This window comes from Ranitomeya imitator, chromosome 1 (assembly GCF_032444005.1).
Source record: "Ranitomeya imitator isolate aRanImi1 chromosome 1, aRanImi1.pri, whole genome shotgun sequence".
In the NCBI taxonomy this organism is placed as follows: Eukaryota; Metazoa; Chordata; class Amphibia; order Anura; family Dendrobatidae; genus Ranitomeya; species Ranitomeya imitator.
This window is the reverse complement of record NC_091282.1, coordinates 386,964,561-386,984,937: the sequence shown is the minus strand read 5'-3', so window position 1 is coordinate 386,984,937 and position 20,377 is coordinate 386,964,561. Positions and strand designations below refer to the sequence as shown.

General features: G+C 40.8%; 1 protein-coding gene across 2 annotated transcripts in view; it reads left to right on the top strand.

Moving 5' to 3' along the window:
- Positions 1–7,980, top strand: part of LOC138657823 (protein FAM240B-like) — a 245,260-nt gene extending 237,280 nt beyond the window's left edge. For both annotated transcript variants that reach the window (XM_069745464.1, XM_069745465.1), the window contains one exon: positions 5,683–7,980. In XM_069745464.1, coding sequence (XP_069601565.1) covers positions 5,683–5,767 — 85 coding nt within the window. In that variant the 3' untranslated portion in view covers positions 5,768–7,980. The remainder of the gene's footprint in view (positions 1–5,682) is intronic.
- Positions 7,981–20,377: the final 12,397 nt, after the last annotated feature.

Below are 20,377 nucleotides of genomic sequence, written 5' to 3'. Positions count from 1 at the left end.
AGATAGAAATATGTGATGCTAAATATGAATCGTTTAAAATGGAAATAAATTTGTTGGCTAAGCATATTCTCCAACTGTGCTGCGAAATAATCCTAATTAACTTCATGATTAGTTAACACGTTTGGGACTATCTAAAAAGTGTCTTGTTTTATTTTAGTCAAATGGAAATGGTTTCTGCTAAGTATAGATTACCAGTTGTTGCTATGGCCGAGACAGAACAAACAGAAATAATTAATGACAGACAAAGTAGCTTGTTTGAAGTTTTCTAGGTGAACGTCAGACACGCCAGGCTTTTTTATTCTGGTTTAATCCTGACTAATATTCAATATGATGTATTTTTGACAGCAGGTGAAAAAAGTGTTTTTTCATTTAATTTTCCTTGTTAGTAATCATTAAAATAACTGCACAGAATAGTCACTATTGTTTCATGGGTCAGGGCATCGATATGTCTTCGAGACTATTATAATAGTGCCAAAGCATGTGTGATGCAATTTTAGTTATGTATATGTTACATTAAAATTTTAAAAAAGTAGAATAGAAAGCATCAATCATTTCTTTATATGTTATTAGTGCCAGGAGTCAGAAATACTCCTAATTAAAGAAACCACAGGACTGGAATAGTTTCAAAACAAAGAATGCTTACTAACCACATTTCTCAAGCATGCTCCACTGTGATATAATTGGAATATTTATCTTGACAGGTCTTGGATATAAGAAAAATTAACTGGTTCAGGTCCAGAACGGGTGGACATACAATTGGTGCAACCTGTGCAGTCACACAGGGTCCAAGAGGCAGTAGGCCGATGAACAATCCAACAACTTTTATTGAGATTGGCGAATATAACATTAAATGTAAATATGGTTCCTTAGAATCTGCATGCAAGGTGGCCGCACAAAAAGGGACAAATCTGGGGCGCCAACTGGTAATCCAACACCAAGGAATATCCATCAAGTCTTTAGATTCAGTCCTCAAATCCAGCAGGGGGGTGAGATATCACAAATCCAAGTGGCAAATGATTTCCAATCTCCATTCAAGGTACCACTGTATGTCCAGAGCTTCAGATCCTTACCCTTCAAAACACACAGCATCAACTAACTCAACATGTGGCTTATTGTCCTACCTCTCTAGGGATCAGCTCTCTTGTTGGGAAGAGATACAAATACCCACTCCTCTAAACATAGCTCCAAGGATTAAGGATTAAGAATGTTCCAGAAACCCAGTCTCCAGCCTGTCTGCAGGTTTGTGTATTAGAGATGCCCCCTGCAGAGAGGAACCAAGACAAATATGATCCCACCAGATACAGGACAAGGAATGCTAATGTAGACCTGATTACAGTATGGTCCATGTGTACAGACTGGTGGTGACTCTCTGTTACAACCGGACAGCAAAATTAAGATCACCTGCTGCATTTTTGAAGCTGCATACTTTTGCTACGCAGAAATATGCAGTGTCTTACAGTTCTAGCAAAGTAGATGGGATTTCTAGAAATCTAGTGCTGACTATGCAATTTTTTTGTTCTTTGTAAACTGAACTGTGGTGCATTTGTAAGTCTGCAATAAGCCAAATTTCTTTTCTAGGTACACTGAGTTTTATGTGCAGATTTTTCCCATAAAAGTGCATTAAATGCAGAAAATCTGCCAGTGAAATACACATGTGGTTTTAGTGCTTTTCGGAATGCTAAAAAAGTGTATAATCCACGCATGACAGTTTCAATAAAGTTTTGTCAAAACCAAATGTAACGAAGCATAAAAAAAGCAGCTTTATGTAAATTATGAGATACCAAAAAGAGACAAAAATGCTAAGACATGTGGCAAGGCTCGTTATGGGAATGATATTGACTATTAGGATTGATAGGTGCAAATAGGTGTCACAAGAGGTCTTGTGCTCTTCCTCTCTGAAGAAGATATTTGCTTATAGAAACACAATAATAACACTTGTATAAAAATGCACTCAAAACTCAATGAAAAAAGTAACCTAATTTACCTAATAGAAACAGAAATGCTTCAGAAAATCTGCAACATCAAAAACTTGGCAAAAACCAGTGGCGTAACTAGAGTTTGATTGGCCCCAGTGCAAAATTTGGACCTGGGTTCCCACACAAAGTACTCACCATCCGTGCCAGCATATTGGAATGATGTATGGGCCCTTGTAGCATTCTAAATCCTATAAGGACATACAAGTTGCTCCTCTCTCCCATTATGTAATAATGTCACCCATCATGGAGTCCTTCCTGAGATATATGTTCCCCATCCTGGGTCTATCCTTGTATGTATGTCGCTCATCCTGGTCTATATATGTTCCTCATCCGGTTATATTTGCTCCCAGTCCAGCAAAATGTTGAGTTTGTCTGATTTTTCTCTTGATAGGTATATTTTTAGTAAAATGTAAATTGCTCTTTTATTCTATAAATTACTGACAACATGTCTCCGAATTTCCAAGCACTATATTTTGTATTTATTTTGAGAAAATGAGAAATGGTCAAAATAACAAAAAAACGCATTGCTTGCTGACCTCAAATAATGCAAAGAAAACAAGTTCATAATCATTTAGAAACAACAATACTAACAGGGCCAGACTGGCCATTTGGCAATTCTGGCAAATGCCAGAAGGGCCTGTCTGGTCATTTGCTGCCTTGTCTGCAAAGATGTTAACAGAATCAGTTTTCTCAAGACATCCATACTGTTAAGAATTGTGATGGAGCACAAAGTCGCCGACTCCATCACTTACCCCAGCAGGCCACGGGTATAATTAGTATGTTGGTCATGCAGTAAATCTTACCTTCCTCCATCCAGGGAAATATTAGTAATATATCCCATCTGGTACTTGGGGACGGGGACAGCATGGGCCTGTGTGATTTCAAACGTCAAGGCTGAATTTCAGTCCCAGTCCGTACCTGCTATTTGTTTTCACTCAGGAAGAGTTCAGAAATCAAAATTTTCTGGAACAACCATGATTTTAAATCACAGCTTTCTTGCGTCTTGGAATGATTTCCACCAGTCTTTCACACTGCTTTTGGGTGACCTTATGCCACTCCTGGTACAAAAATGTAAGCAGTTCATCTTTCTTTGATGGCTTGTGACTATCCATTTTCCTCTTGACTACATTCCAGAAGTTTTCAATGGGATTCAGGTCTGAAGATTGGGCTGACCATGACAGAGATTTGATGTGGTGGTCCTTCCTCCACACCTTGATTGACCTAGTTGTGTGGCATGGCGCATTCTCCTGCTGGAAAAACCAGTCGTCAGAGTCGGGGAACATTTCCTGAGCAGAAGGAATCAACTGTTCCTCCAGGATAACCTTGTATGCGGCTTGATTGTTACATCCTTCGCAAAGATTAACCTGCCCAATTACAGCCTTGCTGAAGCATCCCCAGATCATCACCGATCCTCCACCAAATTTCTCAGTGTGTGCAAGACAATGTGGCTTGTACGCCTCTCCAGGTCTCCGTCTAACCATTAGATGACCAGGTGTTGGGCAAAGCTGAAAATTGGACTCATCGGAGAAGATTACCTTACTCTAGTCCTCTATGGTCCAATCCTTATGGTCTTTGGCAAACTTCAGCCTGGCTCTCCTTTGCTTCTCATTGATGAAAGGCTTTTTCCTACCTCTACATGACTTGAGTCCTGCCTTTAGAAGCCTGTTACGAACTGTTCTGGCCGTGCACTTCACCCCAACTGCCATTTGCCATTCCTTTTGTAGGTCACTTGATGTCATCCTGCGGTTGCTGAGTGATATTCAAATAAGATGATGGTCATCCTGGTCAGTGGATAGTAGTTTTCGCCCTCTGCCGGTCTACAGCTTTGTTGTCCCCAATGTCTGCTGCTTGACCTTGTTGTAATGGACTACAGTCTTAGAAATTTTAAGGATGGAGGCAACATGACGCTCACTGTGTCCCTCTGCTAGTAAAGCCAGAATTGAGCCTTTCTTTTCCTCACTCAAGACTTTTCTTTTCAATGCCTTTGGCATGTTTAAAAGTTATTTTTTTCATTCCTATTACTTTTGGGATATTAGTAGCACTTGTTTTGCCATCCAGCTTGTCCTATTGCAGAGGATTGTGAACACCACAGAAGTGTTTTTTTTTAGACTTTCTTTCATTAAATATGATTTGCTTCAAGTGATCACCTAATCAGAAGCACATTAAGTAGAATGAGTCTACTCTGGTTGGAATTCAACTGACAATGGAATGGAATAGCTGTCAGTCATGTAGAGAAGCTGATTTTTATAAAACTGTGCAGTGGTCTCTTAATGTTTGCCAGAGCTGTATGTTCCCCATCCTGGGAATATTTTTGACTTATAGTAAAACAAATTTTTGGGAACAATCATATAGTGTTGGCCTAAAATAGACAAATAGACATTTTTATTGTTTGTTATTGTATGGTCCTACCATTTACCTTTCTTTAATACAAATAGTTCTTTGAGACCTGCATATCTGAGAATAGAAAACAATAAAAAAGACAGAGATTATAAAGGGCAATATAATCAGCCTTCACACCTGTATAGTAGTGTGTAGCATCCCCTTGGGCCCCCCAAAACAACTCTGACTCAATGAGACAGGTATTGAAGCTATACAGTAGATATAAAGGGAATCTAGCAGTAGTTTTTTGGCTATGTAATCTGACAGCTGCCTATACAGCATCAATAGTAAAAAGATATAATGTTAAAAATAATTTTTTTAAAAATTGTGATATTCTTACCTTCCGGCGTCCCCTGCAGCCTTCCCGCGGCCCCCGCAGCCTTCCCGATGCTCGCGATGCAGTCAGCAGCTCCTGTTCTCAGTGATGCCGTCGGAACGTGGAAGGTAAGAATATCACAATTTTTTATTTTTTTTATTATTTTTAACATGGGTTGTGTTGTGTATGCGTTTTCGCAGTGGAAAAATGTGGCAAAGACGCATGCACAATGTGTGCACACAGCCTCGACGGATCTATCAAAAAAATAAAAATAGACCCAGTACATTTGTTTTTTACAATCTGCACAGGATCCGTTTTTTCAACATTTTGACGCTTTGTGACTGATTGTAAAAAACGGAAGTGTCAAAGAGGCCTTACTGGGCTCCCTGGTGCAGTATTGATAAAATCTCTTTATAATCTGCTACAGATCTAGCAGTTCTCTAAATATTGAGTTGTGTATAACCCCACCGAAATCACTGATTTGACAGTTTTCTGGGCACACTGTGCATAAGCAGAAATCTGCCAATCAGTGGTGTGGGTGGCATTACAAAGACAGAAAGGGCTACATGACACAAGACAAGTAGTCCTTTAGTGATAATCTCCTGCAAGCATTTGGGGTCCACTTTGCTGAATGTGATAAAAAAGAGAAAAAGGGATATGCATCACCCTCCTGACTCAGCTGCTCTGCTCCTCATTTTGCAGTGATGTAGAATTGTAGTTCTAATGCTGACTCATGCAGGGCAAAGACAATCCTGTTTCCACATAGATCTTAAAAGGATTCAGTAGTTAGTTTTTAATCAAATGAGGTCATATACTCAATGGAAAAGTGAAGAATTGACTGTGTAAAATGGCAAAATTAGCGATTGTAAGTACACAGTGCTAGATAAATATGATTATTGCAATATATTAAGAGGATAAAAAATTTTAATGGGAGGAGTGCTACTTTTAGATTGAAATGTAAAATATTCTACTACAAAGTTTTTAAACCACAACCGTTGTTTCTATTTCTAGGCTTCGCAATGAATGGGCTGAAAGGCTGGAGAAACGGATTGAAATAATAAGAAGTCAGAATCCAACCAGGAGGATTAATTTGTGAAAATTCCTCCCCCCACATTTTATGTTGCCGTCAGAACACTATGGAAATCACAATAGTTTGTGAACAACCTATTCTTAATAAATCATTGTTTAGTAGCTTATTACATGGGGTTAGTTGATGGCCAGTATACTATTCTGTATCGGAAATTAACATGTCTGTATTGTTTGTGCGCTAACATCATAACTATAAATGGATTGTCTGGTTTCTATGATTATTTTTCAAACACATTAGATAAAGTTGCTTAAAAAGAAATATTGGTTTATATATGTATCTTCATGTTACCTTTCATTGCCCTTCATGTTTCCTTAGAGTCAATGTTAGAAGAGTAAAGCTCTGAAGCATTTTATGAGCATGTCAGAGCTTAGCTGTCCACCCATTCCACCACCCATTTGTAGGTTGTCTTGAGCATCTTCACCAATATATGATGTCAGCTTAATATAGGTTGACACAATATCATAAATCTTAAATGGGTTTTTCCAATACGATGATGTTGATGAACTTGCTTACTCACAGGTCATCATCAATAGCAGATCGGTAAGGCTACGCTCACATTTGCGTTGTGCGGTGCTGCGTCGGTGACGCAACGCACAACGCAAACAAGAACGCATGCAAAACGCATCATTTTGTGAAGCATGCGTCCTTTTTTGGCATGACTTTGGACGCAAAAAAAATGCAACTTGCTGCGTCCTCTGCGCCCTGACGCTTTCGCCAAAAAAGACGCATGCATCACAAAACGCAAGACAACGCATGTCCATGCGCCCACATGTTAAATATAGGGGCGCATGACGCATGCTTCGCCGCGGCTGCGCCCGACGCTGCCCCGCAAAACGCTAATGTGAACGTAGCCTAAGTGACCGACCCCAAACAACCCTACCAATTATCTGTTATCAGCTCCAGAAGTGGTCATATGTCAGCAGTGTACTTAAATGAAATGATCTACAGTACCTGGGATCATCTAATAAGCAGTGTGACAAAGTGATGGTGTTCCGCTATGTACACTGTGTACATTCTGCTGTTGCCGTAGCTGCTAACAGCTGATTGTGGGGGTACCAAGTGAGAGACCTCCACCTCTCTATGAATAGGTCACTATTATCAATGTAGGAAAAAAAAACTTTGGTCATCCAGCCTGCTGATAAAATCAACTTGTTGTGGCTATGGTAATAAAATGTTTTTCCAGACGTCCCTGTGGTGGCACCCCTGTGTTCCTAAAACTCCCCAGCTTCAAGAACTGGCATTTCTGATCCTGCCTGTTAAAAGGCATCAGTAATTACCTACTGGGAGAAAAACTAATAAAATTAATGTATGATAGCAAAAAAGCATTGTATAACTAAGCTCACGGAATCAGTGGTTCCTCCTTGTCTACCCTACTGATCACTACTCCGCACTTATTTTAAGCCCCGTTTTTCAGGTACTGATGCCAGCCTTGGGATAATAAAAAATGATTTGTAATTAAGTCTGTATATTGATTAAAATTGTTAGAATTCGATTCTTTATAAGTTTTGGTTTATTTAGCTTGTGTGATGACCTATTTTACAAGTGCTTTTCCTTTCCAGGTATGGGTTTTTGCATCTGATTTATGAAAGAAGATGGGGTACATTTGGGGGCAAATGTAAAATGTAATGAAAATGACCTAAGCATTCATCAACCCTATTGTCATTACTATGTCAAAGAAATAATGAGAATTGGGAACCCAAACCAGGGTTCTATTAAAATGCTGTTATTGCAGTGCGAGGATGAATAACTAACATTTAAACCCCTAAAATCATAGTATGCGTCTTTCATTACTGAGGCTTTGGAATAGCAGATGAAATGCTTTCATTCTTAGAACATGTTCACAAAGTTCTTACAGTCGCAATGTGTTATATTTTCGAACAAAAATACGGTACCATTTTGCTTTATACATCTCCCCCTTGATTTTCGCCTCCATAAATCACATATAATAAGGTTTGGGACAGCATACTATTTGCTGCTAGAATAGCAGTGGGAATTTTGCAGGTCGACTGAGTCAGGGCATGCCTTGCATGCAAGGAGGTCACCCGACAGCCCTCATAACACATAAAGCACAGAGCAAGCAATATATTTATGGCACTTTTTTTAATGAGCTTAATGGGCAGAAAACAATGGTACATAAATACTGACACCTAATGAAAAGAGAGAAACCTGTTGTAAAGCAGTTGATAGTTCCATCTGTTTGTTCCGTAGAACAATAAAATGATTTCATTCTGCGTAATGAAATGAAATGATTCCAGAGTTTTCTTTTAATGCTCATACTAATGTTTTCTTACTCAGACCCTTGTAATCCTCATAGTTTCCAATTATATCATATCGCATTTGTGTAAATCACACGTTAATAAGTCTGCCAGGATAGAAAATGTATATTGGCTTGTACAATATTGTTAGGTCTATTAGGAATGCATTCACGTTCTCAGTGGCGTAAAGTCGGGGATACCAAGGGGGCAGCTTCCCCCAAATGCCGCAGTCAATGGAAGCACAAAATGGCTAGAGTTAAAATACATTTACTCTACAAGATTATTGTGGGTGAGAATTCCTAGGGATGCTTGTTTAACCATAAGTTTGTAGTCTAAACAGGCTGCCAATGACCCAATGAACGAGTAAACAAATCATTCAACAAGTGAAATTATATTTTGGTTTTCACAAAAGATCATCATTGGCAGCGAATGGTATGCCAAGAAAAATGGCAGCCTACGTGTACTGAGTGATCTAGTACAGATCGTTCAATGCGCATTAACCCCTTCCCAACATTTGTAGTACATGTACGTCATGATGACGAATGACTTCCCAACTGCTGCAGTACATGTACATCATGTCAATCATGCAACCACCGTGACTAATTGTGTGGTGATCGCATGATTGTCCCTACTGTTTCTCACAGCAGAGAACATGGTGCCTTGGTCCCCTTGAAACTACTATCACAGTTATTGGCTATTCAATACTGAACAGTCAATTGCAGCGTTTCTCAGTGTTTCAGGCAATCAGATTGCCTGAAACACTGATGTCCAACATTGGATCGATGCTGTAAAAGCACCCACCATGGCGTCACCAGGGCCTGCTCTGATTGGTGCAGTCGACGATTACATCGATTGCACCAATCATGACGCTCATGTACCATTCCATCAAGTGTGCATTCCAAAATGTCACTCCTTCCCTTCCAAGCCCTACCGTGCACCAAAAAAAGGGGTTTTCCTCCACATATGGGGTATTAGCACACTCAGGAGAAGTTTCACAACAGATTTGGGGGTCCATTTTCTCCAGTTAACCTTGAGAAAATAAAAAATTGTAGCGAAAAGATCTTTATGGAAAAAATTTAATTTTTTTTCTCACAACTCAACGTTATATTTTTCTGTGAAGCACCTGGGAATTTAAGGTGTTCGTCATACATTTACATAAATTCCTTCAGGAGTCTAGTTTCTAAAATGGGGTCACTTGTTGGGAATTTCTCAACTCCAGCCAAAACTGTGCTCCTTCCCTTCTGAGCCCTGCTATGCACTCAAACAGTGGTTTTCCCCCATATATGGGGTATCAGCATACTCAGAAGAAATTGCACAACTTTTCTGGTTCAATTCCTCCTGTTACCTTTGCGAAAATAAAACGTTTGTGGCTAAAATATTGTTTTTGTGGAAAAAAATAGATTTTTTGTTTTCATGGCTCTATGTTATAAATTTCTGTGAAGCAATTGAGGGTTCAAGATACTCACCACAGATCTAGATGGATCTCCTTCCCTTTGCGAGCCCTGCCTTGTGCCCAATCAGGGCATAAGTGGTATCTGCGTACTCAGGAAAAAATGCACAACAACTTTTGTAGTCTAATTTCTCCTCGTACCCTTATGAGCTAAAACTTTTTTATTTTACCAACTCTACGTTATAAACTTCTGTGTAGCATCAGGGGGTTCAAAATGCTCACCACACATCTAGATAAGTTCCATTGGGGAGGTCTAGTTTCTATAATTTGATCACTTGTGCTGGGGTTTCCACTTTTTAGGCACATCAGGGGCTCTCCAAACATGATATGGCATACTCTGTCAAATCCAGCCAATTTTACGTTGAAAAAGTCAGATGGTGCTCCTTTCCTTCCGAGCCCTGCCCTTTGCCTAAAAAGTGGTTTTTCATCACATATGAAGTATCAGTGTACTCAGGAGCAATTGCACAACAATTTCTGTGGTCCAATTTTTCCAATTAACACTGTGAAAATAAAAAAATGGGGGTGTAAATATAAATATTAGTGAGTCTCTAATCACTTGGGCGGTCACGTGATTCACTGCGTCACGAAGGTCCTACAGACAAGCCGCTTTCACTATTCGCACACTGTGGCGTCTGGACACAGGATCCTGCCTACTACTGGAAGTTACAGATGGAGAAGCTGCTACCGGCCGGGGCAGCTCTCCAGCACAACTTTAAAGACTCTATTTCATCTTATCTACCGCGTTGTGGAGCATCAGGCAAACACCAACCTTCACTACTATGAGTAAGACATTGATGCACTTTACTATACAGACTGCTTACTAGCATTATATATGTCCAACACTATTGGCTTTAAGCCACCTGTGGGTTATATCTGCACTTCCATGAGCAGTTCATTATATCTATACTGACACATATTGAATCTAGTGGTTCCCATTGGAAATTACTTACTTATATTGGCTTTTTCAGCGCGAATAGTTTTCTTGAAAAATGAAAAATTGCTGGTTAATTTTAACCCGTATAATTTCCTAATAAAAAATGTTTTTCAAAATTAGGCTGATATAAAGTAGACATGTGGTAAATGTTATTTATTGCTATTTTTTGTGACACAACTCTTTAAATTACGGGCATAAGAAATCAAACTCTGAAAATTGCAACATTTTCCAAGTTTTCATCAAATTTAATTAGTTTTCACAAACAAACGCAAGTCATATAGAAGAAATTTTACCACTGTCATGAAGTACAATATGTCTCAAGAAAATAATCTCAGAATCAGTGGTATCTGTTGAAGTGTTCCAGAGTTATTATCTCATAAAGTGAAAGTGATCAGAATTGTAAAATTTGGCCCGGTCATGGAGTTGAAAACAGTCCCCGGGTGAAGTTGTTAAGTGCAGTCTAAATTTGTAAGCAGAATATTTAACAACCGCCGACCAGTAAATGTTTACTGATAGGTAGTGTTGAGCATTCCGATACCGCAAGTATCGGGTATCGGCCGATACTTGCGGTATCGGAATTCCGATACCGAGATCCGATATTTTTGTGATATCGGGTATCGGTATCGGAAGTGTAAAATAAAGAATTAAAATAAAAAATATTGTTATATTCACCTCTCCGGCGGCCCCTGGACATCAGCGGGAGGATCCGGCGTCCGGCACGGCTTCTTTCTTCAAAATGCGCGCCTTCAGGACCTGTGGAATGACGTCCCGGCTTCTGATTGGTCGCGTGCCGCCCATGTGACCGCCACGCGACCAATCAGAAGCCGCGACGTCATTCCTCAGCTAAAGTCCTAGAATGAGCGCCTTCTAGGACCTGAGGAATGACGTCGCGGCTTCTGATTGGTCGCGTGGCGGTCACATGGGCGGCACGCGACCAATCAGAAGCCGGGACGTCATTCCACAGGTCCTGAAGGCGCGCATTTTGAAGAAAGAAGCCGTGCCGGACGCCGGATCCTCCCGCTGATGTCCAGGGGCCGCCGGAGAGGTGAATATAACAATATTTTTTATTTTAATTCTTTATTTTACACTTTAATATGGATCCCAGGGCCTGAAGGAGAGTTTCCTCTCCTTCAGACCCTGGGATCCATGAGGATACATTCCGATACTTGATGTCCCATTGACTTGTATTGGTATCGGATATCGGTATCGGCGATATCCGATATTTTTCGGGTATCGGCCGATACTATCCGATACCGATACTTTCAAGTATCGGACGGTATCGCTCAACACTACTGATAGGTCGTCGTTCAGTGCTGCCAGTCGGTCTGTGTAAATGGATATAGCTAAGGTAATAACATTGTTACATAAAAACAGAAAGTTATACAAAAAAGCCAAAAATATAACAGTGTATGTCTTTTGCATTTAGAGATCTTAGATATTTTATTTCCAAATAATGGAATAATTTATTTTTTTGTAATAAACTCTCTTATCCTTAAACCCAACATGGGCTAAACTACGTTTGCTATATTTTCATGGTTCCCTATACCCACACCAATATATGGGTACAAATAATATGTAATCATTTCCGAATATATGATGGAAAACACTGCACCATATCCAGTTTTATAAGCTAGACACAGCTAACATGTACTATATGCAGTCCTTTAAATTCACACTCTTCGACATTGAAATTGCAACACCAAGAAAGAAAAGTTGTAATGTTATGGAAATCAAAGGATGGATACACATGCTAATGATGAAAAATGGAAACAACATTTTCAAAACATCTCAATTCATTCAGTATTCAGCCAATGAGGTTATTAATAGTTGTGTAAGGAATTTTCTGCCACGCTAAATGATATTAGGCACACAAATCATCAAGATCCGCTGCTGTCAGTTTCTTTTACTCAACGCTTGATCTACATGTAAACAAAAAAACTTTTTAGAACCTGTTTCCTTTAAAATAAAAAATCCCTCGCTAATGTTCAGAAATCAACCCAAATACAATCTCCACTCTGTAATAGTAGGGGGTTTATAAGTATTATATTAATGTGTGGTATGTATACATAACAGCCATAGAGCAATAGATCATATACGGTATGCATGTTTCTACTCTACATTCCATGACAGTATTTTATTCAAGTTTTAGCTGGAAATTAAAATACGTCACATTCTGACTTATTTCAGACTGAATAAAATATATAATTACTTGATACAGTAGAAAACAAATTTGCTCATAGGCATATAAGAAGTAGCAGATTCTGCACTCTTATTGGCACAACAATTTAGAAAAATTTAGAAAATCCCATTTTTTGAAGTTTCTTTATATCATCTGGTTTTCGTTCTATCATCTATCATTTTTGTCATGCATCACTCCAATGGCATAACTTGAAGCTTTTGGGCCCCAATACTAAGTCTTGAATATGGTTCGCAAAAATCACAGGTCTTTAATACGGTAGTTATAGTAATTCAATGTAAGGCAATGGGATCCTTTGTCCCCCTCTAGCAATTGTAACCCCTGCACCTATTTATGACCCAGCATTAATCAATCCCATTAAATTGCAGGTTTAACATGTATTTAGACCTCTATGTAATTGTTCTACTTATGTACACAAATACTTGGGAAAATAATATCCAAGCTCTAAGATTCTTGTATAAATGGAGGAAACAGCTGAATCATTTAAGATAAAATTGGCTGTTACACTGATAAACTCCCTAGCATTTACATTCTTTAAATTAGGTTGTCAGGCAGCATGTCACCAGCGATTAAACTATCTCCAATTACCCAGATCTTCACCTAAAGATCTAATTGGCACTGACAAGGCAGATAAGGGCCAAGGGGGTTTAACAGAATAGAAACCACCACACTTTTCGAACTCAGTGTGCAATATAGAAATTATTACCAGCATTTCTTTACCAAGGTTTGTAACCATGACAGGGAGGTCATCCTTTATATTGAATGCAAAAGCATGTTCACCATTATGATAAATAGCAATTCTGCTGAGCTTCCCATAGCTTAGCTCCACGTATAGAAAGCAGAGGTGGTTTATTACCATCTCTGCCTTTTTAATTGCTGCATACACAGCAGTAAACAATGCTAATTGCGCTTCCTCCTCTAGACCATGCTGGATGTGGGAAGGAAGCAAGAGCTCCTAGGTGAACCAATGATCATATGGCCGATGGGTTGCCATGATAGGGAGGGTTGTTTAAGATTCCCTTGCTTTCATAACAATCCACCTGTGAAAGCCAGTATTATAGCTGCTTTTCATAGGAGAGTGTATTTTTTGTCTATACATACAGTACATCACAAAAGTGAATACACCTCTCACATTTTTGTAAATATTTTTTTATATCATTTCATGAGACAACACTGAAGATATGACACTATGTAAAGTAGTCAGTGTACAGCTTGAATAACAATGTAAATTTAGTATGCTCTTTAAATTACTCAACACACAGCCATTAATGTTTAAACCATTGGTACCAAAAGTGAGTAGACCCCTAAGTGAAAATGGCCAAATTGTACCCAAAGTGTCAATATTTTGTGCCGCCACCATTATTTTCAAGCACTACCTTAACTCTCTTGGGCATAGAGTTCACTAGAGCTTCACATGTTGTCACTGGAATCCTCTTCTACTCCTCCAGGATGACATCATGGAGCTGGTGGATGTTAGAGACCTTGTGCTCCTCCACCTTCCATTTGAGGATGCCCCACAGAGACTCAATAGTATTTAGGTCTGGAGACATGCTTGGCCAGTCCAGCACCTTTACCCTCAGTTTCTTTAGCAAGGCTGTGGTCGTCTTGGAGGTGAGTTTGGGGTCGTTGTCGTTATCATGTTGGAATACTGTCTTGCAGGCCAGTTTCTGAAGGTATCAGATCATGCTCTGCTGCAGTAAAGGTACTGTCACACTAGACGATATCGCTAGCGATCCGTGACTTTGCAGCGTCCTGGCTAGCGATATCGTCCAGTGTGACAGGCAGCAGCGATCAGGCCCCTGCTGGGAGATCGCTGGTCGGGGAAGAAAGTCCAGAACTTTATTTCGTCGCTGGACTCCCCGTAGACATCGCTGAATCGGCGTGTGTGACACCGATTCAGCGATGTCTTCGCTGGTAACCAGGGTAAACATCGGGTAACTAAGCGCAGGGCCGCGCTTAGTAACCCGATGTTTACCCTGGTTACCATCCTAAAAGTAAAAAAACAAACACTACATACTTACCTACCGCTGTCTGTCCTCCAGCGCTGTGCTCTGCTCTCCTCCTGCTCTGGCTGTGAGCGTCGGTCAGCCGGAAAGCAGAGCGGTGACGTCATCGCTCTGCTTTCTGGCTGCCCGGCGCTCACAGCCAGACCAGAGAAGCAGAGCGCCGAGGACAGACAGCGGAAGGTAAGTATGTAGCGTTTGTTTTTTTACTTTTTAGGATGGTAACCAGGGTAAACATCGGGTTACTAAGCGCGGCCCTGCGCTTAGTTACCCGATGTTTACCCTGGTTACCGGGGACCTCGGGATCGTTGGTCGCTGGAGAGCTGTCTGTGTGACAGCTCTCCAGCGACCAAACAGCGACGCTGCAGCGATCCGGATCGTTGTCGGTATCGCTGCAGCGTTGCAATGTGTGACGGTACCTTAAGTCACAGTACATGTTGGCATTCATATTTCCCTCAATGAACTGTAGCTCGCCACAGCAGGCAGCACTCATGCGGCCCCAAACCATGACACTCCAACCACCATGCTTGACTGTAGGCAAGACACGCTTGTCTTTGTACTCCTCACCTGGTTGCTACCCCACTGGATTGACACCATCTGAATGACATACCTTTATCATGGTCTCATCAGACACAGGACATGGTTACAGTAATCCATGTCCTTAGTCTGCTTGTCTTCAACAACGTTTTTGAGGCTTTCTTCTGCATCATCTATGATAAGGAGTTGAGCATGGGCACTCAACTTCCTTGGTCGACTATGGCTAGGCCAGTTCTAATTCTAAGTAGAATCTGCCTTGTTAAACCGCTGTATGGTTTTGGCTGCAGCTCCTTTTAAGGTTGTTGGCAATCTTCTTAAAGCCTAGGCTGTCTTTATGCAGAGCAACAATTCTTTGTTATTTGCCATGAGAAACCATATTGAACTTCCAGTGACCAGTACGGGAGAGTGTGAGGGCGACACCGAATTTAACACACCTGCTGCCCATTCACAGCTGGTAGGAAAAAAGGCTAATTGGGCACAATGTGTCCATATTAATTTAGGGGTGTCACTTTTGCTGCCGGCAGTTTAGACAATAATGGCCGTGTGGAGTTATGCAGAGGGCACACTAAATTTCCACTGTTATATAAGCTTTACAGTGACTACATTATACTGTATCAAAGTTTCATATCTTCAGTGTTGTCCCATGAAAAGATTTAAAAAAAATTGTATAGTACAAGTGATCAAACAATCAAAGCTTCCATTCCCCTGAGGTGACTATTAAATACAGTAAAATGTTTAAAACATTTTTAAAAGTAGGATAAAAAATAAAACACAAAAGTTCAAATCACCACCGTTTTGCCCCATTAAAAATATAACCATAAAAAATACACAAATTTGGCATTGCTAGGTTTGTAAAAGTCAGACTTTATTAAAAAATAAAACAAATGAATCCAATCGATAATCGGCGTAAAGAGAAAAAAAATCAAAAAGTCAGAATTATGATTTTTTTTTGGCCAATGAAACATCATATCTACTCCAAATGGTATAATATTGGCTTAGGGCAGTGATGGCGAACCTTTTAGACTGAGTGCCCAAATTGCAATACAAAAAAAAACGTATTTTTCTCAAAGTGCCAACACAGCAATTTAGCTTGAATACTGAGGTTTCAGATTAGAAAAGCAACTAGTACATTAGCGCGCTATAGAGCCTATAGCAAACAGCTTGTAAGCACTGCACTCCAAGCCTAAGATACCAGCCACCGATTGCAGCGGAGGTCTGTTCTTGAGAATGAATAGGATTTTTAGTCATAAGTAAAATTGCAAAGTTGTTTGCTTTTACAAACTCTTTGCAATTTTAACCCTTTATAACCCTTTAAGCCAGGGGTATCAAACTCAAATACACAGAGGGTCAAAGTTAAAAGCTTGCACAAAGTCGTGAGCTAACCTTGATATTTGTTTAAAAAATGTCTACAATTGAGGAAGTTTTCCTTATCAAATAAATTGATTAACTTTTGGAATTATAGTTGAATAATGTAATGTTATGTAACACCAGTAAAAAGCATATAGCCTACTGGCTTAATTTAAATATGTAATAACAAAAGATAAAAAAACTTGAATAAAACAGGTTATTATATATGATGCCAACAAAAGTGCTCCCAAACACAGTATGATACCCCCACAAGGAACTCCTACACACGCACAGTATGGTGACCCTACAATACTCCTCTCCCTCAATACCACCAACAAAGAATGTTGACCCCCATCACAGTTCGATTCCCCAACAGCTCTCCAATCAGTATAATGGACACCAAAAGTCCCCCATACAGAACAATGGCTTCACATAGACCCCCATACAGTGTAATGGTCCTCACATAGTCCTCCATACATTATAATGGACACCATATAGTCCTGCATAAAGTGTAATGGGCCCCACATACTGCTCCATACTGTATAATAGGCTTCACATAGTGCTCCATGCAGTTCAATAGCTCCACATAGTGCTACATACAGTATAATGGCCCAACATACTGCTCTATACTGTACAACAGCACCAAATAGTGCTCCATATTGTACAATGGCCCCACATAGTGCTTCATATAGTATAACAGCATAATGGCTTGAAATAGTGTTCCATACTGTATAATGGCCCCACATAGTGCTTCATATAGTGTAATAGTATAATGGCCTCACATAGTGCTCCATACAGTATTATGAGCACCACATAGTACTCCACACTGTATAATGGCCCCACATGATGCTTCATACTGTATAATGGCCCCACATAGTGCTTCATACAGTATAATGGCTTTGCATTAAAAAAAATACTCACCTCTGCTCATTCCAATGCTGATCTGGTCTCTTCATTTATCACAGGCCTACCTGTGGGCACATGTGCCATCTTCTCAGCAATAGATCTGCAACTCTCCTCAGCCCGCTCAAGATTTCCTCAGCAATAGCGCTTCCACTCTCCTCAGTCCGTGTACCATCCCCCTCTTCAGCACATGTACAGACTAATGGGAGGACATTTGACCTGATGGGATGGCACATGGCCTGATGGGACAGCGCGCGTGCAGAGAAGCATAGGAGAGTGGCTTTGGAGTTAACCCCTTTACGACATGCATCGTACTAGTACTGGGCATGTCGTGTCTCCCCCATTGACGTGGGCTCTGGCGCTGAGCCGACATCTTTCCCAGCACATGTCAGCTGTTTTGAACAGCTGACATGTGCCTCTAACAGCAATTTGTTCAATCATGATCCAGCCGTGGCTGATAACTAGTAAAATGTTGCTGTCAATCTCTGACAGCGGCATTTAACTCGTGCTTCCGGGAAGTGCGGTAAAAATCCTGCCCATCGGTGATCCCGTCACGTGATCGCGGGTCACCAATGGGTTGGCATGACAACCAGAGATCTCCAGCAGATCTCTAGGGTTGTCATAGCCGGATTGCTATGATCGCCGCCCAGTGGTCGGCACTCATAGCAAGTCAGCATATCTGCCACATACAGGCAATCTGATCATTGCCTATATGTAGCACAGCCGATTGGACAAGTGCAGCTTCTAGTCTCCCATGGAGACTATTGAAGCATGCATCAAGTAAAAAAAAGTTTTAAAAAATATTTAAAATATAAAATTATAAAAGTTCAAATCACCCCCCTTTCATTCCAATCAAAATAAAACAATAAAAAGTCAAGCATACACATATTTGGCATTGCCGCATTCGGAATCACCTGATCTATTAAAATGCCATATTGATGGAAAAATAAAAAAGTTATGGCACTGGGAAGAAAGGGAGCGAGAAACAGAGACCAAAAACGAAAAAGAGCACCATCATGAAGGAGTTATTGATGAGGGAGATGGCGAGTGAGCTGAGGAGAGTGGTGGAGATGATGCACGCGCCCACTAAGGGGTCGGTGTGCCTCCTGTGGCACTCGCTTTTTAGGTTCATGACTACTGCTGTAGGTTATTTGTTCATTTTGCTTCTGTCTAGGGATTTGTCTCTTTAACTGTGCCGCTAATTATAGACCTGTCTCTAATCTTCCCTTCATCTCTAAACTCCTCGAACGCCTGGTCCACTCCCGTCTTACCCGCTATCTCTCAGATAACTCTCTTCTCGACCCTCTTCAATCTGGCTTCCGCTCTTTACACTGTACTGAAACTGCCCTCACTAAAGTCTCTAATGACCTACTAACAGCTAAATCTAATGGTCACTACTCCATGCTAATTCTCTTGGATCTCTCTGCAGCATTCGATACTGTGGATCATCAGCTCCTCCTCACTATGCTCCGCTCCATCGGCCTCAAGGACACCGTTCTCTCCTGGTTCTCCTCCTATCTCTCTGACCGATCCTTCACTGTATGTTTTGCTGGTTCCTCCTCCTCTCACCTTCCCCTTACTGTTGGGGTTCCTCAAGGATCAGTCCTAGGCCCCCTTCTCTTCTCTTTGTATACTGCCCCTATTGGACAAACAATCAGTAGATTTGGTTTCCAGTACCATCTCTATGCTGATGACACCCAATTATACACTTCTGCTCCTGATATCTCGCCTGCCTTATTAGAAAACACCAGTGATTGTCTTACCGCTGTCTCTAACATCATGTCCTCCCTCTATCTGAAACTAAACCTGTCAAAAACTGAACTCCTCGCGTTCTCTCCTTCTACTAACCTACCTTTGCCTGACATTGCCATCTCCGTGTGCGGTTCCACCATTACTCCAAAGCAACATGCCCGCTGCCTTGGGGTCATCCTTGATTCTGACCTTTCATTCACCCCCCACATCCGATCACTGGCTCGCTCTTCTTATCTGCATCTCAAAAACATTTCTAGAATTCGCCCTTTTCTTACTTTCAACTCTGCAAAAACTCTTACTGTTTCACTTATTCATTCTCGTCTGGACTATTGTAACTCTCTACTAATCGGCCTCCCTCTTGCAAAACTCTCCCCACTCCAATCTGTCCTGAATGCTGCAGCCAGGATCATATTCCTCACCAACCGTTACACCGATGCCTCTACCTTGTGCCAGTCATTACACTGGCTACCCATCCACTCCAGAATCCAGTACAAAACTACTACCCTCATCCACAAAGCACTCCATGGCTCAGCACCACCCTATATCTCCTCTCTGGTCTCGGTCTACCACCCTACCCGTGCCCTCCGCTCCGCTAATGACCTCAGGTTAGCATCCTCAATAATCAGAACCTCCCACTCCCGTCTCCAAGACTTTACACGTGCTGCGCCGATTCTTTGGAATGCACTACCTAGGTTAATGCGATTAATCCCCAATCCCCACAGTTTTAAGCGTGCCCTAAAAACTCATTTGTTCAGACTGGCCTACCGCCTCAATGCATTAATGTAAGGATCCCTGTGTGGCCTATTTTAAAAAAAAAAAAAAAAATTGTTCTCATTCACTTTATGCAGTTAATAGCCCTCTGTGTCTGTACTGTTACATACTTAGGCAGTTAACTGGTTCATGCAGCTTTACATGAACACCCGAGCCTTACACTATGGCTGGTCCGAATAACTATAGCATTTGTTACCATCCACCTCTCGTGTCTCCCCTTTTCCTCATAGTTTGTAAGCTTGCGAGCAGGGCCCTCATTCCTCCTGGTATCTGTTTTGAACTGTATTCCTGTTATGCTGTAATGTCTATTGTCTGTGCAAGTCCCCTCTATAATTTGTAAAGCGCTGCGGAATATGTTGGCGCTATATAAATAAAAATTATTATTATTATATTATTATTAACGGCCAATGTGAACATGATCCTATTTTGCATGCATACCAACTTATTGTCCAGTTCGTCAATTTTTG